Genomic DNA, 26,261 nt, shown 5'->3' with positions numbered 1-26,261 from the left:
TCTTTTGGTCTCTAGATTACTAGTCAGGTGACAACACCACAGCTAAGGGCCTACCTTCAGAAAAAAACACACAAAATTATGATCAGAAAAATAAATATTGTTTAGTTAATTTTTTTGTAGCAAAAACCAAAAATGCTTCTTTAAGAGGATATTTAATTATATGTATTGTCCTCTTGCATAGATAGTTTTTTTGTTACAGCGTGGAGGTCAACCCCTCTGTTAATTAAACTAAACACCCAGAAAAGCTCACTCTGCCTCATAATCTGTTAAAGTAAGAGTGATAGAAAACTCCCAATTTATTTAAAAAAAATAACATCAACTTTTTAACTCAAAAAGTGAAAATTGAACTATTCACAACTCCAAGCCTTCCTTTCTCTTAACTGCTTATTACCTGTCTCCAACTCTATAACAATATGCTGCTCCGATAAGGCACTTATTAAAATTACATCAACTTAATTTCAAAACCACACAGCCATTGTCATCTTTTGTGTCTTTCTTTTTCCAGCTGAAGATCTCTCTGGATTGTCTTCTTTCTTTTTACTGTGAATATGTTTCATATAGCATAAGAGGTATATTTAGTAAGTTTGCAGATAACACCAAAACTGGAGGTATAGTGGACAGTGAAGAGGGTTACCTCAGATTACAACGGGATCTTGATCAAATGGGCCAATGGGCTGAGGAGTGGCAGATGGAGTTTAATTTAGATAAATGTGAGGTGCTGCACTTTGGGAAAGCAAATCTTAGCAGGACTAATACACTTAATGGTAAGGTCCTCGGGAGTTTTGCTGAACAAAGAGAATTGGAGTGCAGGTTCAGGTCTCCTTGAAAGTGGATTCGCAGATAGGATAGTGAAGAAGGCTTTTGTTATGCTTTCCTTTATTGGTCAGAGTACTGAGTACAGGAGTTGGGAGGTCATGTTGCGGCAGTGGTTAGGCCACCATTGGAATATTGCGAGCAATTCTGATCTCCTTCCTATCGGAAGAATGTTGTGAAACTTGAAAAGGTTCAGAAAAGATTTTCAAGGATATTGCCAGGGTTGGCGATTTGAGTTATAGGGAGAGGTTGAATAGCCTGGGACTGTTTTCCCTGGAGTGTCGGAGGTTGAGGGGTGACGTTATAGAGATTTATAAACTCAACGGGGGCATGGATAGATAAATAGACAAAGTCTCTTCCCTGGGGGTGGGGAGTCCACAACTAGAGGGCATAGGTTTAGAGTGAGAGAGGAAAGATATAAAAGAGAACTAAGGGGCAACATTTTATTGCAGCAGGAGATATATGTATGGAATGAGCTGCCAGAGGAAGTGGTGGAGGCTCGTACAATAGCAACATTTAAAAGGCATTTAGGGGGGTAATTGAATAAGAAGGGTTTGGAGGGATATGGACCAGGTGCTGGCAGGTGAGACTAGATTGAGTTGGGATATCTGGTTGGTATGGATGAATTGGGCTGAAGGGTCTGTTTCCATGCTGTACATCTATATGACTCTATGACTACATGACTCTATATGAAAAGGTACCTTTGATAGAGCGTTTCCTAATTTCTTGGAGAGCAAGATGTTAGCTCTGTCTCAATGGCAGTTGTTCTCCGACCAATTTTCAAAAGGTCTGCATTTTATAGCCCCCACCAACTTTGGATCATCTCATTGGTTTGATGTTGGCAAAATAATAAATTCAAACTTGATTGGTTTTAGTATACTGGAGCATAGTTTAAGCTGATTGGTTAAATTTGAATTGTTGTCAAAACAGCAACCAAAACTCAGGTATCTATTTCACAGCCAAATGTTACATGCTTTCAATTTTCATGTACACTCTGGGACTGCCATCTAGTCATATTCACAGGTGCCTGTAATCTCTCATTTCAGAACAGCATTCACTCTATCTTAAAGGGATGGTACACACCTTCAACTTCCTAACGTTATCATGAGTGACCCATACATTTGTATAAGTACTTTATGTAAAGTTTGCTATTGCAGTCTTAGACAAAGACTAATTCTGTTTTGCCTTGCTTTTTTTTCTAGTTGGCTTTTGTCTGATTTTATTTATGACACAGCAACATTTTCAGATTTTACCTTTTGAGAATTCCAAAGGAACACTGATAATGTACAACCAAGAACAGCCTTGTATAGAAATGAAAGTAGGTAAAATCTTCTTATAGCTTGAATCTTTTGTGAATGAACATCTGAATTGGCAGACCTATTAAAATGTTTGATAGCAAATAATTTTTGTGGAAGAGAAAAGCTATTGTCCTGTCCTTGGTTTCCCATTTGTGTATTAGGCAGCAACTGATTCACTTGTCATTTGTTCTCTTCAACTTTATTAATTAAAAGATCTTACAAGTTCTAAATACAACTATTTTTCTGATAAATTTAATTATAGATACAATTTAGTCACGCATTATTAAAAGAACTAAGCCAGAAAAATATTGTATCTGTAGCATGATAATTGTTAGGATGTACTTTAGTTTGGATTTGTCTAAGCTTTATGGCTTTTCAATGACAAAAAATATAATTATACCTCCAACTACTAAGTATGGACTATAGAGCATTTCCTTAAAATAACATCAGGATTAATTATTCTTTCTTACTTTCAGGATATTCCAGAGAAAGTATGTATTGCAAAACAACTAGCTTGTGACAATGGAACAAATGGTTCCTTCAGTAACTTAAATTCTGATAATCAGTTCAGCGTAAGTCAAATAAATAAATTCTTTCCTTCAAAGAAATAACAAGATAGTCATAAATGGAAGAGAAAGATATTTCTATATAAATGTATCTATTAAGTTTGACCAGCTAGTACTGGAAAACCATGAGACAAATGCATTATTACTGCTCACTTTTAAAGACCAAAAACTTTTGGCTCTGCTTAATATGAGGTTGACTTTGTTAAACTGCACCAAATAGTAAGACATGCAGCATACTTTTATGACTGTGAAAAAGGGCAATTTCCTATATGTAGCCTTCACAACGCAATGGATTCTGTGAAAGCAGAGGCCACCCAATTTTTTTATGCCCCTCTCCAACCCCTGGTAACAAACCCACCAACTGGGATCCATAAAATTCTCATGAAATTCCTAACCCATCCAACTTCCACCCCACCACCTCCGCCATGTGACATCCTACTCCTCACTCACTTCCCATTGTACCATCCTTGCCCACCTTCCACCTTACTCATCCTCATCCACTTCACATTCTACCCATTCACCAAAATACTTGCCTTCTTACTCCTTCACCCACCTGTCACCTAAACCACCTCAAACACCTGCCACCCTACCCCTTCACCCAACTTCCATTCTCCCCCTCACCCACTTACTTGGCACACTGTCCGCTCACCCACCTACCTTCTCTTGACACATTGGAATTTATTGCAATGTATGCAACACAAACTACACTGCATTTTAATTAGGATTTGGGACCTTTAAACTGCACCAAATCATAGCAGAAAGAGCTGTAAAAGTAGGGTGTTGCTTGGCTCTCCCAGATGATCATACACTATTAGGATTAAGCTTGGCTGAAACTAAGCCACATATTTTTGGAAACTCTGGCATTGGAGTCCAGAGCCAGAAATGTGGAGTGCAGATGCAGGATAAGAAAGCATGTCTGAGAGCAGTACTTTGATGGTGATTGTTGCCCTTGGATGTTTGAACCATTGTTCTGGCAGTAATGCATAATTATGTATGTTGTGAGCCCATACTCACTTCTTCACTTGATATCTTTTTTTTTAGAAGATTGGAACAAAGTCCATAACTTCAAGGACACAAAGAAGCAAGCTGGGTGTTGAAACAGATGTGTCAGTCGGCAGTTTCCAAAATAGGTCTGGAGCTTGGAAAGAAAATGTAAGTATAACCACTTGGAACTTTGCCTTCTCTTTTACATAAATAAATGATAGAAATTAAATAAAAGAGTTTTGCATTTGTCTGAATGCACTACAGTAGTTTCAAAACTTCTGCTTTCATTTTTGTAATGGACAACAGTTCGATTGGCTTAGTCTTTCCTTGCTTTAGCCCATTTTGGATTTTTATGTTTATCATACCTCAAAAACATTACATTTAGTTTTGCCTCATGGAGTGACAGGAATGAAACCTGGGCAGTTGTTTTATTTGTCATTTGAATTATTAATCATAGAGAACATTACAGCTTAGATGCAATGACATTGTTTCTTTAATGCAAGTAACTATAGATTTGGAACAAGGGAACGATTTCTTGGGTGGGGCAGTCAAAACTATTTAAAACCTCAAAATGGTTTGGTTTCCTGTCAGTAGATAGCTATTATGAAGGAATTGAACAATATCTGTTATGTCGTGTGTGTTATGATTTTCGATTGATTGTATTAAAGGAAAAGTGAGATTCCAAGGTGGAACTTAGCGTTATAAACTACAAAGTTTTATTTTTCTTTTTGTTTTCCATGGTGATCAGTTACTGACTATAATCTCAAGAGGCTGCCAAAGTATTTTTAAATAAAGTTATCATACTGAAAAGGGGGAAACAAACATAACCACTTTACAACATATAAGAAGTGGTTGAAATGGACTTATTGCAAACGTTAGAAATACAAATTCAATCCTTTTACTCTCAACGATATCTTTACAGACACTCAAGCCTCAGGGAAGCATTACCCTGTCCCCATTTTAAAGTTCCTTGTTCAGCTGGCATGGCTGTAATCAGTCTGTGCAATGTTCTTCTTACTGACTTCTAAACAATTTCAGAGCTAGCACATGGCCTTTCCATATCATCAGCCACAAGTGATTTTCTTCTTCTGGTTTTAAGTGATTTGCCTGACACCAGTTTTTGGACATTACCTAACCAGTACCACATTTTGTCTTAATGAAACTGCACACATTACCTGGTCTACTGGATGTTTGTCTTTGGGTGATACTAAATTCCTGATGTTAGGCAATATCAGTTTGTTTTCACTCTCACCCTAGTTGCTAATAGAATAAATTACTCATCTCAGGGTTTTAAAATGACTTTTGTAACCATAACAGAACTCAAAAATGAAACTATAATTATGTTTTCCCCTTCTTGCTGCTCACAATATAAGAAAACAAATCAAAGGTTAGGGGAGTCTGAAACTAGAGGGCATTGGTTTCGGATGAGAGGGAAGAGATTTAAATGACACCTGGGGGCAACGTTTTCATGCAAAGGTAGTGCATGTGTGGAATAAGCTGCCAGAAGAAGTGATGGGGTGGACAAATTACAACATTTACAAGGCAACCTGGTTGGACAAATGAATAGATGGGTTTAGAGGGATATAGACCAAATGCTGGCAAGTGGAACTAGATTAATTTAGGATATCTGGTCAGCATGGACGAGTTGAACCAAAGGGTCTGTTTCTGTGCTGTACATCTCTATGACTCCATGACTCTATAATTAATGCATTGTTCTTCCATGTTAGAATGGCTTTCCAAATAATAAGATGTTATTAATCTTCATTGTAGTTACTCTTAGTTTAATGGCGATGTCTCAGTTTTAGAGATCCAATCCCCTCTCTGTCTTTCTCTCTGTATCTTCTGTAAGTCTTGCTCCAAGAGGTGACACAATTCTGTGATGGTGTCCTGGGACATTTTTGCTCTTCATTGGCATTGGGTCTTACTTATCTGGAGGAAATGGCATTGAGGCTGTTAGATGTTGAGTCTCTAGTACCTCCATATCCTCAGGGGACCTTTAGCTGTGATTCCTTCATGTGAAAACTGTTCAGCAGCCACTGGAGTTTGCTGGTCATCTTGGATGCACTGATGGTTTGGTTCCTTCTCAACCTCTCTGTGTCTTTATTGTATTGAGGCCAAAACTGTCATGGTGTCCATTGATCATGGTTCCAGTGGATGTGTATGAGGAATATCAAACACAAAACAGTTTCTTCATAATATAAGCAGTCAGCATTTACATATCTCACAAATGGCAGTTTATCTAGTCCTGGATATAGTGAAACATGGTGGACTCTGATAAAGAGGGCCATAGAGTGCTCGTCTATATACAATAAATTCCAATATGTCAAATGTAATGTATGCAACACAAACCACACTGCACAAATACAGTGGGAGATTGCTGATGTAGTAGGACTATTGAAAAACTATTCCGATCACCTATCACCTATCCTTCACAACATTTTAGAAAGGAGAATTTCACACAGGAGAATATTGCCAAATACTTACAGAGGAAATAAATTCTGTCCCCTTATGCAGTGTGAGATCATGGATTATCTTTCTGAATTATGGCTCACAGATGACACTTTTCACATCATGTGTAATTACTTCTGCTTTGCAGGGATGGCTCTGATCAACGTTTAATGACCAATGATGTGCTCAAGATTGCTTATGACCAGGATTTGTATCCCATTTAATTGGTCACTATATGCGGTTCACATACAGAGTTCAATGATTACAGATGTCTTTAAGCTATACTGTGTGAAGGCCTGATAAATGCAATTGACTTTTGAAGGGCACCACATTGTTGACAAACAGAGTTCACTTCCTCAGAGTGGAAAATAAAGACTTTCTCTGTCCAGTCAGGGTATAGTTGCAGCTAATTTTCATTTCTTTTGTGCAATTCAGATCAGGATAGAAAACTACAAATGTAGCACTTTGCAGAGAAAGCTGGAGGCTCTGTCTGTCAAGCTAGGGGACACTCCCCTCACCTGTTCCCCAAAAAGATTTTTAATTTTTTAAAAATCATTCATGGGATGCTTTTTGCTGGCTGGCCAATATTCATTACCTGTCCCTAATTGCTCTTGAGAAGATGGAGGTAAACTACCTTCTTGAATCACTACAGTACATGTGCTGTGAATTGACCACAATGTCCTTAGGAAGGGAATTCCAGGATTTTAGCTCCAGAGACAGTGAAGGAACAGTAATATATTTCCGGTTCAGGATAGTGAATGGCTTGGAGGGGAATTCGCAGGTGGTTGTGTTCCCAGGTATTTGTTGCTCTTGTCCTTCTCAATGGAAGTGGTCATGAGCTTGGAAAATGCTGTCTAAGAATATTTAGTTGATTTCTGCTGGGAATCTTGTAACATGGAGGAATTCAGTGATAGTAACACCATTGAATGTCAATGAGTGATGGCAATATTGTCTCTTATTGGAGATGGACATTGCCTGGCACTTGTGTAGTGCAAATGTTACTCACCATTTGTCAGCTCAAGCCAGGATATTGCCCAGATCTTGATGTATTTGAATGTGGACTGCTTCAATATCTGAGGAGTTGCAAATGATGCTGAACCTTGTGCAATCTTCCATTAGTGAGGCTGGGGATATTTGTGGAGTCTCCTCCTCCAGTGAGCTGTTTAATTGAATACCACCATTCACTACTGGATGTGAAAGGGCTGAAGAGCTTAGATCTGATTCTTTGGTTGTGTGATCGCTTAGCTCTATCTATTGCTTCCTGCTTATGCTAGTTGACATACAAGTTGTCCTGTACGGGAGCTTTACCAGGTTGACGCTAATATTCCTTTTACATGTTTCCAGCTAACACTTTCATTTAAGTATTCATCACTCTATGTTAACCCTGGGTCCCATGTTCATAGCTTACTTATGCAAACCAAAGAAGTTCACTGTCCTAATGTCAACGCAATAGTCATGATTATATTTGGTGTCCCACTTCCTGTAGTAACTTCTGCCTTCCCATGCTTTACTGTCTGCCATCCTTACATTTTTAGTTGCCCCTTCACAATTATTGTGGCACTGGAAAAGCACAGCCGGTCAGGCAGCATCCAAGGAGCAGGAGAGTCAGGAAGATGAAGAGCTCATTCTTGATGAAGAGCTCATGCTTGAAACATTGACTCTCCTGTTCCTCAGATGCTGCCTGACCAGCTGTGCTTTCCAAAGAATAGATCATAGAATCCCTACAGTGTGGAAATTTTAGCCCAACAAGTCCACACCAACTCTCCAAAGAGTATCCCACCCAGACCCATTCCCCTACCCTATTATTCTACATTTCCCCTGATTAGTGCACTTTACCTACACATCCCTGAACACTATGGGCAATTTAGCATGGCCAATTTACCTGACCTGCATATCTTTGGACTGTGGGAGGAAACCGGAGCACTCGGAGGAAACCCACACAGATGTGGGGAGAATGTGCAAACTCCACACAGACAGTTGTCCCAAGGCTGGAATCGAACCCAGGTCCCTGGCACGGGGAAGAAGCAGTTTGAGATTGAGCAATAGTGTGGGAAATTCTGCTGGACCCAGAGAAGCAGGTCCATGCTGATACTCCATCACTGACATCTCTGCTGTAAGACCCTGTCTGATTTTAGCTTTTGTGGCAAGGGATGTTTATGGGAATTGTTGCAAGTATTAGGAAAACATCATTAAGTGGGGATAATCTGTTGGGTTTTTGGTTAGGTTAAATTATTCTGTATTCAGTTCTCTTTTGTTTGTGCTTCATTTAGTAATCTTGTAAATAAATTCTGTTTTGTTTAAGACTAAGTGGCTTGACTAGCTGCATCCCTCCTGGAATATCTGTGTTACACCTGCTTAAAACAGCAGCAAAGTTCGGCTCTTGGTAACTTTCTTAAAATGTTTTGAGGGTCCATATCAATATGGCTACTCTGCCATTGCATTGGCAGTGGATTGCTTTTGCTTGTCCATGTGCACAGAAGCCACTCAAATTTGGTGTGGGTGGGAGGGGTGCTGCTCTTTCGGCAGATATCTAGTAAGTGTTGAATTATTTCAAGAACAATGCCTGATAAGATAGGATTGGTAGGGTAGTAACTTAATGCGGTGAATTTGCTAAGATATAACAATTGATCATATAAGGCTGGGTGACAAGAAGACCTCCAAAAAAAAGATTCACCATTTAACCAAAACAGTAAAAGGTTCAGCCCTTTTTAAATATATATACAACATGACTTCATAAATCGCAGAAGTTAAAACACAAACAACTGTGCCTTAGTTGTTAGGAATGAATGGTGGCATAACAATAAGTATCAGTGCTTCTATTGGCAGTTCAGATGGACAATATAATGAGGTGCTTTTCGAGAGAAGAATGAAGGGAGTTATATGGTGCAATGGTCTGTGAAGTTTTCTGCGGGAGATTGAGAAAATCTCAAATTTTATCAATCGCGCTTCATTTAAGTTGTCAATCTTGTTATATGTGGTTGGATGGTGCTTGTTGCTTGTCTAGGTAGAAAAACAAAAGAATCCAGTCATGTTTAAACCTGAAATCCATTTCAACGTAGCTATCATAGTATGCCAACTATTGTAAATTACCGTATATACACATGGAAAAGTCAAATTTTTAAAATTACTTTTTAAGGTTAAATTTATGGGGTCAACTATTACATGAGGGGCTTAAATTCATGCTACAGTCCAAAGTACCACATCATTAGCAGAAGCCCAACTGATCTTTAAACAAATAAAAAAAAGAGTTACGGTAATTACTGGATAAAGACAATAGAAACAAAAATGAATGATTATGCTTTTATTTATACATACAAAAAGTGAAGTAGAAATATAATATGGCTTTAAATTATATTAAATGTTACATCCTAACTTAAAATTGCTGATTTCTGATTACAAACTAGTAAAACTGCAATATCTTGCCATCTAGTTCAGCAGGCAGCTTTTGTGCAATCTGAGTTCTCTGCCGAAGCACTAAGCCATACATTTTCATGAATCTTGTGCACCACCCAGCACTTGCTTTAAAATCCGAAATTCCATCCTTCTTTGTTTTGTGTATGGATTCGGATGGCTTCATGACTAACACATTTTCCATTTTGATGATTTTCAAGTACCCACTCAGCAACATTTTTCTCCAATTGTGGCCACTTGCTAGGTTCACCTCTGTTGGCACACTTTCATTTTAGCATTGTCTGAATTTGGTTTGAAATTTTTCTCCAGTCTCTCACAAGTTTCTCTGAAACATAAAGTTCTCTTGCTGCTACACAGTTATTTGTTTTCTCTGCAACTCCAATAACTTCCAGTTTAAATGCTGTTGCATATTTTTTGTTTTTTTTCTGGAAGGCATTTTTACACAAAATGATGAAGAAATTTCAAAACCTCAGCAGGGTATATGACTGTATTCCATGAGTGCTACAGGGGAACTGAGCTCAGCTGAGCTGCACACAAACAGAGATTGTCACTTAACTCTGATCTGATGTGTTTTAAACCTTTGCGCTAAATTAATGTGAATTATACATCAAAACACATAACAACACAAAAAACTTCATTTCCTTATCGTAACGTTTATGTACAGGATAATACTTTGACTCACAAATGTTGATCTGATATCTGTGAAGAACTCGGGTCGACTTTTTCATGAGCTATATGGAAAATTCCAGATCTTTCGGCCAAAAATAAGGGGTTGACTTTTACATGAGATCAACTTCTACTCGAGTATATTATACGTTAGTTAATTCAAGACTAATTGAAAATCAAATCTTCGGCACCTCTGGTGCAGCAACAATCTTAAAATAAACAAGTAGATGTAATTAATGAAAAGTAAATGAATGATGTGAATAGGTCATGGTGCACATTTCTTTTTGTGAGCAAAACGCAACTGTCCTAAAAAAATGGCTACAAGGATTATGTCTGATATAAGAGTCCTCATCAGCTTGGACGAGGGGGCAATGCAGTTTGCAGACCAGCAAGGGAAAGGCCCTATGCAGAAGATGTGGTTAGATATGTCCAGCCATCCAGTCATAAATCTTTCAACAACTAAAACCAGTTGCCCATCAGTCAAATATGTCTTAATAAACGTGAAGATCCCTCAGAGGATCAAGGCCAACCACCACAACCTCCACTAAGTCAGAGGCATTCACTTCAGTGGCTAATGTGCCGAGAGTGTGCTTGAGGTCACATTCTGGCTGACATGTACCTGCAACTTGAGGTGGAATAAACAGCTAAGCACTTTGACATTCAGGGGACGTGATAGAATAAGCGCTTGCTAAGGTAAGTATAGCTAATGAGACTCTGGACTAGTCATCAATGAAATGTTGGAGGTGCATAGGCAAGCAGGGAAATATCTGCCAGATCATCCGCAGACTGTAGAGAGTGCAGGAGAGGCTGCCCAAGATCTGTCTGATGATCTGGCTTTGGCATGTGACTTCATAGCTGTTTCATGAACTGGGCAGAGGCTACTTGGTGACACAGGTGTATGGCATCATAGAACAATCCATATTTGCCAGATATGCATTTAACTGCAAGAACTCCATATGAATGAGATTTCTCGTGAGTTTCTTGAACAGGTGAGACTTTAGTCCTTACATGAAAGTATTTACACAAAGAAGTATTCTGTTCATAAAGGAAGTAATTTAGAGCAGTGTGTACTCACCAGAGTTTAAAAGAAGCAATCCAGCTTGTCAGGAACGTGCCTCATACCATTAGATTTGTGAACATGTATGCTTTTTGGTTTTGGCTAACAGAATTGTGCCTGTGATCATAACTCCAGTAGCTGGTATTTGTGACATGCTAATTAATACAAAATACATTGGCAATTTATGGTCAGGAAACTGAACCACCCTGAAAGTCTCTGAGAACTTAATAGCAAAACTTTAACCTACTGTCTGAAAATGAATTTTTGCTTCCCATTCAATTAAATCCCCTGTTTGCCATTCTAAAAGCTCTGGGCATGTTTGAAAACTCTGCCCATTGTGCGTGTAGATCAAACTGTAAGTAAAAAGTTCTTGCAGAAAATTCCATGGACTTCAACACCTTTATTTCGACAGCAAACACATAATTCAACAGAGGAGAAAAGAGACCAGCCCCAAGAAGGTGGATTCAGTGTCACAAATAGTTCAATGATCTGACATGAATGGTCACAGTCAGTGCATGTAAATGCCCAACCCATAATCTGCATGACTGTTTTCAGCGTACCATTCTCCTTATCAGTCATTCACTAACCAAATCTATCAGCCAGTGCTCACACCTGACATTCAAGTATTTCACCACTCCCTCCTACATTTAGGAAAAGATAAAATATCACCTCTGCAGCTCGCAGCTTGCAAATATGGGCAACTATTCAATAATGATGATCACAGTACTATTAGCACAATCTCTGACAGGTTCTGTCCTGAAATAAATGTTGATACATGAAAAGAGGCAGGAGAAGATGGTACACTGGAGTACCGATAACTGAGACTGGGATGAGCACTGGGTCTGAAATATTGAAGGTGACAGTGTCATCACATTTAAGTCCAATTATTACAGCTTACTTCCCCTCCCATCCTGCATTTTCTGACTTACAAGCTGCAAATGATATAATTGGATACTTTAACATAATTCTGGTCTCGTGTGAATCCAAGGAAAGCGATGGGACCAGAGTACCAGGCCGTGCACTCAGAGCATGCGCAGATCAACTGGCAGAGATCTTCTCGGACATCTTTAACCTCTCCCTGCAGCAGGCCACTGTCCCTGCCTGTTTCAAGAGAGCCAACATCATCCCTGTGCCTAAGAAGGCTCATGCAGCACGTCTCAATGACTACCACTCAGTGCCCCTAACTTCAGTAGTCATGAAGTGCTTTGAAAGGCTGGTCATGGCATTAATCAATTCCAGCCTCCCCACTACTCTTGACTCATTCCAATTTGCCTATTGGACCAACAGATCCAGGTCAGATGCCATATCACTTGCCCTTCATTCCTCCCTAAAACATCTTGACATCGAAAACAGCTATGTAAGAATCCTACTCATTGCCTACAGTTCAGCCTTCAACACTATTATCCCCTCCAGACTGATTACTAAACTTAGTAATCTTGGACTAAGATCCACTCTCTGCAGCTGGATCCTTAGTTTCCTGACCCACAGACCACAATCAGTGAAGATTGTTTTTCAATATTTCATCCTCACTAACACTGAACACTGGAGACCCCCAGGGGTGTGTACTCAGCCCCCTACTGTACTCACTGTATACCCATGATTGCGTCGCCAAATACCAGACTAAAACCATTTACAAGTTCACTGATTACACCACCATAGTTGGTCAAATCCCAGATGGCGACGAATAGACTATAGATGGGAGGTGGAAGATCTGGAAAAATGGTGCACTGAGAACAACCTAGCTCTCAATGCCGGCAACACCAAGGAACTCATTATTGACTTTCAGCATTATGTTACTCATGACCCCCTACAATTAACAGTGCAGAGGTGGAACGAGTGGAGAGTGTCAAGTTTCTGGGAGTGGTCATCCACACAAGTTTTCTTGGACTCTTCAAGTGGATGCACAGGTTACAAAGGCCTGACAATGTCTCTTCTTTCTCAGGCAGCTGAGGAAATTTGGCATGACAGTGAGAACCTTTGCCAGGTTGTATGTGTGTGCCATTGAGAGCATTCTGTCTGGATGTATCACGACCTGGTATGGCAACTGTACCATTCAAGATCGGAGATGGTTACAGAGAGTGGTGAACTCGGCCCAGACAATCACAAAGGCCAACCTCCCATCTATAGAATCCATCTACCAGGCCCATTGTCAAGAAAAGGCCGCCAGCATTTTTAAAGATCCATCCCACTCTGGCAATGTTTTTCTGCAACCTCTACCATTGAGGAGAAGGTACAGAAGTCTGAACACACACACACACACATTTCACAACAGTTTCTGTTGATAGAATACTGAATGGACTCAGAAATTCTTATTTTTCGACTGTACCTGTGCTTTTGTTTTAGCCGCTGTTTACCTATTTTTTTACTATCTATGATCTATCTATGATCTGCCTGTATTGCTCGCAAGACAAAGCCTTTCACTGTGCCTCGGCACATATGTCAATAAATTCAACTCGATTCGATTCGATTCGATTCGATTCGATTCGATTCAATTCGATTCAATTTGATTCAATTCGATTCAATACTCCTTTCTCCAAGAACTGTAACACAGTGGATTTGCAAGAGCGGAAGGGGACCAGGACTGAAACACTTTTATTATATCTCACACTGACATAAGCGAGCTCTGAATCTGACACTGCTGCAATTTAACAAATAGTGTAGAGGTGAGATCTGCACCTGACGAGACATCAGGCAGAGGTGTGTTGCAGCTAGACCCAGGGTTCAAGTGCCCAAGTATGATCTCATCAAAAGAAGGAAGGTACATGAGTTGTGTTGTAAAAGTAGGGTCAGCCGTTCAATAGTTGGGTTACAAGAAGAAAGCTAATGGTCACACAACCAGAGATGCGTGGCACATTGGAAAGCTGCTGAAATCCTGTTGTTGCTGTTGAGGAGCATTAAGAATCTGGCACCAACCTGGCATAGGATTTTGTGCAGAGATTGGAAACCATCTGCATGTGGTCAACATAATCAGAACCACAATGTCATGTGTGATAGTTGATAGCTCTATAACATAGAACACACAGGGAATTGCTCAGATTCTGAGTGCAGTAATGGAATGTCTGAAGTCAGGAAAGATCAACTTTCTGCCATGGCTGGCTCTCACGGATATGTAAAGTGTTGCTGCCTTTGTTCCTGGTACCAGTGTTAAAAAAATGAATTTGCATGGTCTCAAAGCAGTCTAGCAATCTCCACCCAACAGATTACCAGCTTTGCTAAAGTACAATCGCAAAGTGGCAGTGGCCACAAATTACAAATCTGTAATGCTCTCCCAAGAATATAGTTATAATCCTCTCACCAGTTAAACTCATCTAGTGCCCTTACTGTTGCCTGTCAGCTTACCTAGAAAGCTGCTATTCATACCAAGATGGTACAGTCCATTTGCACTGTTTCAGTTTCCAGTAAAAAATGATTACATAAATCAGCTGCAGTTAGAAGTATATTTATTTCTGCGCATGTTCTTTAATGAAGAATACAGAAAAATGGAGAATCCAAAGAGATTTTACACATACATCAAGGACAAAAGGGTAACTAGGGAGAGAATAGGGCCCCTCAAAGATCAGCAAGGCAGCCTTTGTGTGGAGCCGCAGGAGATGGGGGAGATACTAAACGAGTATTTTGCATCAGTACTTATTATGGAAAAGGAGATGGAAGATACAGAATGTAGGGAAATGGATGGTGACATCATGAAAAATATCCATATTACAGAGGAGGAGGTGCTGGATGTATTGAAATGCGTAAAAGTGGATAAATCCCCAGGACCTAATCAGGTGTAACCCAGAACTCTGTGGGAAGCTGGGGAAGTGATTGCTAGGCCTCTTACTGAGATATTTGTATCATCGATAGTCACAGGTGAGGTGCTGGAAGACTGGAGGTTGGCTAACGTGGTGCCATGGTTTAAGAAATGTGGTAAGGACAAGCTACGGAACGATAGACCAGTGAGCCCGATGTTGGTGGGGGGCAAGTTGTTGGAGAGAATCCTGAGGGACTAGATGTACATGTATTTGGAAAGACAAGGACTGATTAGGGATAGTCAACATGGCTTTGTGTGTGGAAAATCATGTCTCACAAATTGATTGAGTTTTTTGAAGAAATAACAAAGAGAATTGATTAAGGCAGAGCAGTGGACGTGATCTATATGGACTTCAGTAAGGCATTCGACAAGGTTCCCAACGAGAGACTGGTTAACAATGTTAGATCGCATGGAATACAGAGTCAACTCGCCATTTGGATACAGAACTAGCTCAAAGGTAGAAGACAGAGGGTCTTGGTGGAGTTTAATTCAGATAAATGCGAGGTGCTGCATTTTGGGAAAGCAAATCTTAGCTGGACTTCTACTCTTAATGGTAAGGTCCTAGGGAGTTTTGCTGAACAAAGAGATCTTGGAGTGAAGGTTCACAGCTCCTTGAAAGAGGAGTCACAGGTCGATAGGATAGTGAAGAAGGCATTTGGTATGTTTTCTTTTATTAGTCAGAGTATTGAGTACAAGAGTTGGGAGGTCATTTTGTACAGGACATTGGTTAGGCCACTGTTGGAATATTGCATGCAATTCTGGTCTCCTACCTATCAGAAAGGTGTTGTGAAACTTGAAAGAATTCAGAAAAATAAACAAGGATGTTGCCAGAATTGGAGGATTTGAGCTACAGGGAGAGGCTGAACAGCTGGGGCTGTTTTCCCTGGAGCGTCAGGGGCTGAGGGGTGACCTTGTAGACGTTTATAAAAGCATGAGGGACATGGATAAGATAAATAGACAAAGTCATTTCCCTGGGATCGGGGAGTCCAGAACTGGAGGGTATAGGTTTAGGGTGAGAGAGGAAAGATATAAAAAAGAACTAAAGGGGCAACTTTTTCACGCAGAAGTTGGTACTTGTATGGAATGAGCTGCCAGAGGAAGTGGTGGAGGCTGGTACAATTGCAACATTTAAAAGGCATCTGGATGGGTCTATGAATAGGAAGGGTTTGGAGGGATATGGGCCGGGTGCTGGCAGATAGGATTAGTTTGGGTTGGGATATCAGGTCGGCATGGATAAGTTGGCCCGAATGGTCTGTTTCCATGCTGTACATCTCTATGACTCTAATACCGTTCTCTTTGAAATGTTTTTCTTAATTTTTTTGTAGCAGTTCTAAAATCATACAAGTTGGATAATACATGATGAATTATAATTTAGTATGCGCTGTATTTTGTCATTTTCTCAAAAATAATTTGCATTTAGAAATCATTTCCCTTCTAGTGAAAGCAGTACAACAACAGCCATTGTGTAGATTCTTTACTGTTTACACAAGTTTCTTGGTTATCACTTGTATGAATTTAACCCATTCATACCTATTTCACTTCTCCAAACCTATGTGATGGATTTTGTAAATCACATTTGGCTCTTCATGGCTGGGTTTTCACAGCAGGAGAGACCAAACTTCAAAAATACTTTAGGGATCTGAGGAAATTGATTGTTCTCATTCTCAAATTATTTTCATGATGTTATATAATGTTATATAATGTTATATTATATATTTCATAAAATACTCCAGCTTATAACTCTAAACCTTTTAACAATCAAGTTACTAAGAGCTTGAATTATTCAGGTCAAATATTGGTCGAAAATTGGTGGGACTACCACTTTCAGAGAATTATCTGCAATTCCTGTCAGTACAGAATAAACATCTTATTATAACTATTGAAGGATTTCAGATGACAACAGATAAAACTCGGCGAAAGTGAGGACTGCAGATGTTGGAGATTAGAGTCAGGTTTAGAATGGTGCTGGAAAAGCACAGCAGTTCAGGCAGCATCCGAGGAGCAGGAAAATCGACGTTTTGGGCAAATGAGGGCTTTTGCCTGAAATGTCGATTTTCCTGCTCCTTGGATGCTGCCTGAACTGCTGTGCTTTTCCAGCACCACACTCTTGACTCAACAACTATAACGAGTTGATGGAGGAATAGGATATTAAAGGTAGTTTATGTGGATGTGTTCAGACTATAAAAAAGAAGATTCAATGTAAAATGTTTGCTCATTTTGGTGCTTTAGATGGATTAGATACTGCAAACCTATTTCGGGCTATTCACCTCATCCAGAACAGTGGGACAAAAGGACTTGGGCTCTACTAGAATTTTAAATGGAAGGTGTACAGAAATGGAAATGGGTTTGGATGTTGGCAGAGGACTCACATGATGTCAGGTCAGCAACTGAGATGTTTCCACTCACTTCCCAATTTAACCCAGGAATGTTTGCAGGTCAATAGGAAATCCCCAAGGAGCTGTCAGGTTAGTGTTTAAAAGTTTAAATCCCCCAGTTAACTCAGGATTTTACTAGCAATACTGCATTTAACATCAAGGGCACAGATTTCCTGAACTGTGTGGAAATAACCTGGGTCAACCAATAGGAGCATAGCAAGGAGTTTTGTTCAGTGAAACTGATGGGTTATGAGGTCTAGAAGGAATTAAACTGAATGCCTATACATAGATGGTATGTAATTGGTTTCTATTGTCTACGAAGAGAAAATCTGTACATATTAGTTATTGTAATATTACAGGACTTAATTAATGTGAACTCTGGTTATGCAACCTTGGATTAAATGCTGTGAGTCTAATGGAGTAATTCTGATCGTAGGGAAGGTGTAGTCTTTTTACTGTGGTATCTGGTGATGCTGAACGCAAAGGATTCTTGAAAAAATCATCACATCTATGTTCATACCATCTCCCTGGGACAGGAGGGAAAACAGTCATTTATAATTAATTCTGGAATCCCTTGTCAAAGTTTGTTTTTGACCACAAAATGTTGTCAGTCAAGTTCCAAGGAAACAAATATCTATCAACGACATTCCTAAAAATCTTTCTCTTGTCTTCTGCAAATGCTGCATTTGCTCTTTTCCACATGTGAAGGTCATAATTAAATTATAAAAGAAGACTAGCATCATTTTCTTAAGTCAATTACAAACAATCAAATCATATCTTGTGATTATTAACTTTAATCTGAGAACATATTGGAATCATGAATTGTATGACAAATAACATGTAACTTCCTTTTACAATATGAGTGACATCACTGTAAATTGTTAAAATCCTTGAGGCTAACATTTCACGTTATATAATGGATAATTTATTCCGTATTGCACCAGTATTCAACAGTATGAATATGTTCTGTTTGCTGAGTGTAGTGTCAACCAATAAACATGATTGATGAGTCAAAGTTGAGGGTATATCTGTTCTTCTTTATGCACTAGTTTTAACATAAAGTGTCAAATAGACCTTACAAGCATTCCAAGTACTTATCTTGTGGTCAAACCCAGCAGGCATCCCCTTTATAAACCATCTGTAGACAGGGTAGATCTGCAATTCAATATTGCAAGGAATATTTAAAAAAGCAACACCTTTTTTGTGTCTACAAAATACAATTAGTATCCTAATAATGATGCCTTTTTGAAGCACTAGGAGAACATGTACCACATAAAATATGGACTGTAGTCTACCTAAATTAGTAACTTGGCCGATTCTTGGAAGATATGATCTAGGGTAGGAGATGGTTAAATTAAGTTAGATTTCAGCATATCTTTTGGGAGAACGCTAGTTATATGGAATGAGATGATTAAATTATTTTGAAATGTATATTTCAGGATAACTTAACTCGTTGTGATACTTTTAAGGCAAGATTTGAAGAGCTTCTGAATCAGGTAAGGGAACAGGAAAAATAACTATTGGCTCTTTATGAGAAATGGCGATATTTTCAAAGTTCCACAGCACTGAACCATTGGTATATCCAAACATACTTCTATAATAAACAAGTTGTATCTAACAAATTAAGTTCAATGCTTTCAACATATTACACTAAACCATTTTATTCAGTTTGTTTAAGCATTTTATATATTAAAGATTGTGGTGGTAATGTTATGGACTAGCAATCCAGAAATCCAGGCTTAGGTTTTGGAGACATGAGTTTGAATACAACTATTTCAGGTAGTGAAATTGTTTTTTTTAAATCTGGAATTTAAAGTTAGCCTAATGACAACCATGTAACCACTGTTGATTGTTGTAGAAATGCTCTAATTCACTAGTATTCTTTAGGAAATAAAATCTGCCACCCTTATTTGATTTGGCCTACATGTGACTTCAGATCTATAGCAGAGTGTTGTCTCTGAACTGCCATCTGAGCAGTTTGGGATGGGCAATGAATACTGGCCTGGCCAGTGACACCCACATCCCTTAAAAATAAAACAAAGGCTTTACCTTCCTGAAATATTACACCTTTCATCACTGCTGACAACAACATATCATTTAACTCATTACAAACAACATTCAAGGATATCAGTAACAATATATGTTGCAATAATTTATACACTTTCATCTTTTCACATCATTTGAGTTTTTAAATTTACTTTTTAGCCAATTCTGAAATCCTCCAGCAAATGATTTAGCAATATATTGCATTGCTTGAATGTAAGCAAATATTTCTAATCACGCGTCATTGCCTTCCCATGTATTGGCTGCAGATTCTTTTACAGTATCTATACATGCCTCTGTCTTTTGAGTCACCCCTCTCCCAGCAGCACCATTGATTAGAACCTAGGATTGTCCTACTGATGACGTCAGGGAGAGAAATGAAGTAAATGGTGGCACTTTCCAATGGTGAAATGTTAAGGCAAGCAGTGCCTTAAAGATCAGGAAGTCCTCAACTATAATTGAGGTTGCATTCTTGAATATGGCAACTTTAAGTGAAGCATTTAACTCCCAAAGGAATCAACATAAAAATTCAGAATTCTGACATTAAAAACCATAATGTAAACAACACATGATCTGTTCATTGTTGCCATTATTGAGAAAATACACTTTTTGGATCATAGACTTGAAGTTCCTTATCAGATTATTTGTTAATATTTTGCTTCTCAGAGTTGTTTTGATTTGGTTGTTTATTTTTATGTAGCAGAAACCATAATGTTATTGATTGAATATATTATAATCCTACTGTTTAGAATTCTGTCCACCCAGCATAAACCATTGCTGTTTGAGAGGTGTGAAGAGAGTTTAACATAACATATACACATTTTGAATAGCAAAATAATCATAGATGTTCAATGATTAAAATGTATTATTTTACTTCAAGTTTTTATTTGCTTTATTTGTCAGAAACTGAATGACTACAATGCCAGGGAAGATCGACAAGGACATTATCAGCCCCATGTTTATCAGTATGATGGTGGTGAAAGCATAACATCATCTCTTGATTCCATTGTTATGGCTGAAAATGATGCTGGATTCTTCTACCTGGATAACTTGGAAAATTGTTTCATTCCACTGGCCAAAATTTGTCAACAAAATAATTTAAAATGAATTACTGCTAATCTTTCTCCAAATTAAGTTTCATTCAACTCAGCAAATACCATATTACTTCATATCACTGTGAACATTTGTAAAGTAAAAGCCTTAAAACATGAAGTCTAGGTATGTCATCCTTTCTGCTACATTTTTAAAGTGATTATTCTTTACAAAGATCAGAACATGACAAAAAAAATCCGCAGCTTATTTAAATTGGAGTACAAGTTAAATATTGGTGAGAAGAAGGTCATATTGCAGAATCACTAACACAATCCAAATTGGCTGTTGGATGTGATTCCCTAGCACTTGCTAAACAATTCTGTGTGTGCTAATAGCTCTTTAAGTTAATCAGTCAAGTTTGAAATGTGGCTCATTTTCATTTGATGGTAATGATGCAGAGACCATTCTCTGTAAACAAAAATAACTCTTGCTTTTTTAAAAATTATCTAATAACATGGAGAGTCTATTATTTACTACTGTTTTCTCGATGTCAGTACTTTGGCTAATAAGAGGATGTTATACTACCTAACCGTTTGTCTCTTGTGGTCTAAGTTTTGATGACCTGAAATTTCACATTCTTACATTTGTCCTGCTAAGTCCAAGACTAAAAGCTTCTGTACTGTGTCTCTATTTTCAGTAAGAATAAAGGGAAGCCCCAAGGAGATATAGTTCTCAAAGGCCTTCATTACTTTAATGTTTTAAATATTTCTTATGCAGTGGCATTTGTTAGCTTTACTTTGTATTTCTACAATTTTTATTATTAAATGTTAAAGAAATTTTTTTTGAAATTTTGATTTAGTTTTAGGCAATTTTCTCATGGCTGTGTTGATTAAAGGTGAATCAGGCATATCAAGCAAGTCACAAGCTATTCTTACAGAGCTTGACACACCTGCATATGAATGACCTGGATCAAGTACCTTAGCTTACTGTACCAGATAATAGACTGTTACTAACCATATCAATGTGGTCTCCTCTACACTGGGGAGACAGGACGCCAACTCGCATATTGTTTCAGAGAACATCTCTGGGTCACACGCATCAAACAACCCCACCCTCTTGTGGATGACCAATTTGACTCCCCCTTCTGCTCTGCCAAGGGCTTCCTCCATCGCCAAATCCTAGCCACCTGACCCCTGGAGAAAGAATGCCTCATCTTCCACCTTGGCACCCTCCAACCATAGGATATCAAAGTCAATTTCACCAGTTTCCTCATCTCCCCTCCCCCTACCTCAACACAGATCTAACCCTCCAACTTGGCACCGCCGTCTTGAACTGTCCTACTGTCCATCTTCCTTTCTAGTTATCCACTCCAGCCTCCGCTCCAACCTATCACTACCATCATCCCACCTGCATCCCCCTATTGCCTTCCCAGCTACCTTTGCCCCAAACCTCACACCCCTCTCCTCCTATTTTTCTCTCAGCCCTCTTCCTCCCCCCACATTTCTGATGAAGCGCTTATGCCCAAAACGTCAATTCTCCTACTCCTCGGATACTGCCTGACCTGCTGTGCTTTTCCAGTGCCACACTTTTCGACTCTGATCTCAGCATCTGCAGTCCTCACATCCTCCCTGTTACTAACATAGCCAATTTGCAACATCAAGGCAATTTTACCAGGAGATGCCAAAGGTCATTACATTCCGAATTCAATGGTTGTATATATTCCTGTCTAACATTACAATGTCACTTACTGTGTTGCTCAGATACAGATTAAATGCATGACCAATGAGACAAGCATTTTCACTTACTGATTGTGTAGCATAATTACGCAGCTTCATCATAGACGATTGGTTTGCACCTCACTGAAAGCCCTGTGCAAAACTCATATAGTTTATTGTGTACTATTAAACTGTTTATGTGGCATCCAATGAAGCCAGCAAGTTAGTTTGCTGGTACAGAAGTTAGGATTGTGCAACACTACTGTCTGTCTTTTTGCTGGAATTCACTGATATGGTTTTCTATTGTGTAATGTGTAATGTGTATGGGTGAAAATAATTTATGAAATAAAAAGTCCCTAGTAAGATAACACGTTATTCCATGTCAGTATATATTCAATTCCTGACGACACAGTACTACCAGGTTTTAGTGCATGTCAGTAGCTGCCTATATCATTGCCACTAATTCGGTAGACTTTATGGGGAAAAGCATATATTTCCAACTTCACTGAACAAAATGCTGCATGGGAATTTTGACATTTTTAATTACAATTTTAAAAGCAATTTGCAAAAGGTATAGAGATTTTATGTTGAATATTGATTCAAACTTTTAGCATTTGTTAAGTGGTATGAAATTTATATAGTAATAGTTCAGCCAGAATGAGCATTGTCCTTACTTGAATTGAAGAATTGTAAAACCATAGAGTCGTACAGCATGGAAACAGACTCTTAGGTCCAACAGGTCTGTGCCAACCATGTTCCCAAACTAAACTAGTCCCACCTACCTGCACTTGGCTCACATCCCTCCACACCTTGCTATTCATTAATTTATCTAAATATCTTTTAAATTTTGTAACTGTACCTGAATCCACATTTTCTGGCAGTTCATTCCACATATGAACCGGTCTCTGTGTAAACAAAGTTGCCGTTCATGTACTTTTTAAATCTTTCTCCTCTCACCTTAAAAACATGCCCCCCTCATTTTGGACTCTCCCACCCTAGTGAAAAGACCTTTCTCATTCATCTTATCTATGCCCCTCATAATTTTATAGACCTCTATCAGGTCACCCCTCAACCTCCTACTACTGGACAGGTTCATTAAACTGGTGGAGGATGGGAAACATTTCTGGCTGTAACAGGCTGCTCCTTTTTTGAGGTATTTTAGGTTTTGGGGGTAATTTCCTCAATTCCAGGAGCAGAAATTAGTGTTTTATATGCTGTTGTATTGTTTTGGAACTTTGGAAAAAAGAAGTCAAAACGATGGCACTTTTAAAAGGGAGAGGAACAGACAAAGGCAGCACATGGTGAGGTCTGTGCAGGAGAAACAGAGGGAAAGACACCCACACTGCTAACAGACACAGCAGTGAACCAGCGCAGTTTCTGACTTTGCTGTTTGAATTCATGTATCGCTGGACATCGGAGTGCATCTAGGAAAATTAACAAACAGCGAAATTCACAACTAACCTTGGAGGAACCTGTGTGGGAGAGGTCACAGCACAGAAACAGATAAGCGAATAGTTTTAAGTATAGCCTTGCTGTAAATCTACAATAGTGAGGAGAGGGTTCTTTCTTGATTATATGTTTAATTGAAATATGTCTCTTAAATCATAAGTATTTAATTAGCCTGGAGCAGTATTTTGTAAATGAATAAGATGGTGATACTTTCTGGGTCTGTCGATTGAAAGAAGCAAAAATGACCTTTACTAGAGGGATATGCTCTTCTTGTCAGATGTGGGAGTTTAGGAAGAGTTTACTGAGGAGTACATCTGCAATAAATGCCATTGGTTGTGAATCCTATCAGATAGAATGGATGGGTTGCAGTGACAGTTAGAGGCAGTGAGGAATTTGCAACAGCAAGGTGGTGTGATGGATCGTAGTTATAGGAAAGGAGAAAAGCTACAGATGCAGTTAGAATAACTCCAAGAAAGGTAGGGGGATTAGGCAGGTAGTGCAGGAGTTCCCTGTGGCTATCCCCAACTCAAACAAGGATGCTGTTTTGGAAAATGTAAGGAATGATGGACTCTCTGGGGAATGTAGCATAAACAGCCAAGTTTCTGGTATCAAGATAGGCTCTAATGTAATGAGGGGTACATTGGGTTCCAAGAGATCGATTGTATTAGGGGACTCTCTAGTCAGAGGCACAGACAGATGTTTCTGTGGCCAGCTGTGAAAAATCAGAATGGTGTGTTGCCTCCCTGGTGTGAGGATTAAGGATATCAGAGAGGGTGCAGAATGTTCTCAAAGGGGAGAAAGATCAGCAGGAGGTCATTGTACACATTGAAACCAATGACATAGAAAGGGGGAAGGATGAGATTCTGAAGGAAGAATATAGAGAGTTAGGCAGGAATTTAAAAAGCAGGTCCTCAAGAGTAGTAATATCGGGATTACTCCTGGTGCTATGGGCTAGCGAGGGTAGGAACAGGAGGATAGAGCAGATGAATGCATGGCTGAGGAGCTGGTGTATGGGAGAAGGATTCACATTTTTGGATCATTGGAATCTCTTCTGATATAGGGATGGACAAGACTGGCAGCTTAATGTTCCAGGATACAAATACTACAGGAAGGACAGAAAAGGAGGCAAGAGAAGAGTGGCATTTTTTATAAGGGATAGCATTACAGCTGTACTTAGCGAGGATATTCCTGGGAATACATCCAGGGAAGTTATTTGGGAGGAGCTGAGAAATGAGAAAGAGATGATCACCTTATTGGGATTTTATTATAGACCCCATAGTAGACAGTGGGAAATTGAGAAACAAATTTGAAAAGACATTTCAGTTATCTGTAAGAATGATAGAGTGGTTATGGTAGGGGATTTTAACTTTCCAAACATAGACTGCGACTGCCATAGTGTTAAAGGTTTAGATAGAGAGGAATTTCTTTAGCATATACGAGAAAATCTTCTGATTCTGTATGTGGGTGTACCAACTAGAGAAGGTGCAAAACCTGACCTACTCTTGGGAAATAAGGCAGGGCAGGTGACTGAGGTGTCAGTGGGGGAGCACTTTGGGGCCAGCGACCATAATTCTATTAGTTTTAAAATAGTGATGGAAAAGGATAGACCAGATCTAAATGCTGAAGCTGTAAATTCAACGAAGGCTAATTTTGATGGTATTCGGCAAGAACTTTCAAAAGCTGATTGGGGGCAGATATTTGCAGGTAAAGGGACAGCTGGAAAATGGGAAGCCTTCAGAAATTAGATAACAAGAGTCCAAATGCAGTATATTTCTGTTAGGGTGAAAGGAAACGCTGGTAGGTGTAGGGAATACTGGATGACTAGCGAACTGGGTTTGGTTAAGAAAAAGAAGGAAGCATATGTCAGGTATATACAGGATAGAATAAGTGAATCCTTCAAAGACAGACAGACAGACACACACACACTCCTACAGACACCCACACTCACACATGCATCCTCTCATATAGACCCCTTTACGTTCACACACACATATACACTCTCTCACAGACACTCACAACCCCCCACCCCAGACACACTTACATACGCATGCACACCCCTACAGACATACACACTCACACATGCACCCTCTCACACACTAAGACCCTTGTAAATCTTTTCTGAACTGTTTCCAGTTTCACAACATCTTTCCGATAGGAAGGGGACCAGAATTGCATGCAATATTCCAACAGTGGCCGAACCAATGTCCTGTACAGCCGCAACATGACCTTCCAACTCCTGTACTCAATACTCTGACCAATAAAGGAAAGCATACCAAATGCCTTTATCACTATCCTAGCTACCTGCGACTCCACATTCAAGGAGATATGAACCTGTATGCCAAGGTCTCTTTGTTCAGCAACACTCCCTAGGACCTTACCGTTAAGTGTATTAGTCCTGCTAAGGTTTGCTTTCCCAAAATGCAGCACCTCGCATTTATCTGAATTAAACTCCATCTGCCACTTCTCAGCCCATTGGCCCATCTAGTCAAGATCCTGTTGTAATCTAAGGTAATCTTCTTTGCTGTCCACTACATCTCCTATTTTGGTGTCATCTGCAAACTTACTAACTGTACCTCTTATGCTCGCATCCAAATTATTTATGTAAATGACAAAA

The 26,261-nt window shown here is 39.2% G+C and overlaps 1 protein-coding gene across 3 annotated transcripts in view; it reads left to right on the top strand.

The window, feature by feature from the left end:
- LOC122560073 (cadherin-like protein 26) overlaps window positions 1–22,573 on the top strand; it is a 77,949-nt gene extending 55,376 nt beyond the window's left edge. For 2 of the 3 annotated variants that reach the window (XM_087994615.1, XM_043710283.2), the window contains 5 exons: window positions 2,016–2,131; window positions 2,588–2,683; window positions 3,719–3,829; window positions 18,848–18,904; window positions 20,355–22,573. In XM_087994615.1, coding sequence (XP_087850741.1) covers window positions 2,016–2,131; window positions 2,588–2,683; window positions 3,719–3,829; window positions 18,848–18,904; window positions 20,355–20,558 — 584 coding nt within the window. In that variant the 3' untranslated portion in view covers window positions 20,559–22,573. The remainder of the gene's footprint in view (window positions 1–2,015; window positions 2,132–2,587; window positions 2,684–3,718; window positions 3,830–18,847; window positions 18,905–20,354) is intronic. The other variant, XM_043710285.2, reaches the window with a different exon arrangement.
- The last annotated feature ends 3,688 nt before the right edge of the window (window positions 22,574–26,261 follow it).

The sequence above is a fragment of the Chiloscyllium plagiosum genome, unplaced genomic scaffold (genome assembly GCF_037043375.1).
Source record: "Chiloscyllium plagiosum isolate Xiang-an unplaced genomic scaffold, Cpla_swu_hap1 HiC_scaffold_15, whole genome shotgun sequence".
Lineage (NCBI taxonomy): Eukaryota > Metazoa > Chordata > Chondrichthyes > Orectolobiformes > Hemiscylliidae > Chiloscyllium > Chiloscyllium plagiosum.
The sequence above is the reverse complement of the archived record's forward strand: the minus strand, read 5'-3'. Positions and strand labels throughout refer to the sequence as shown.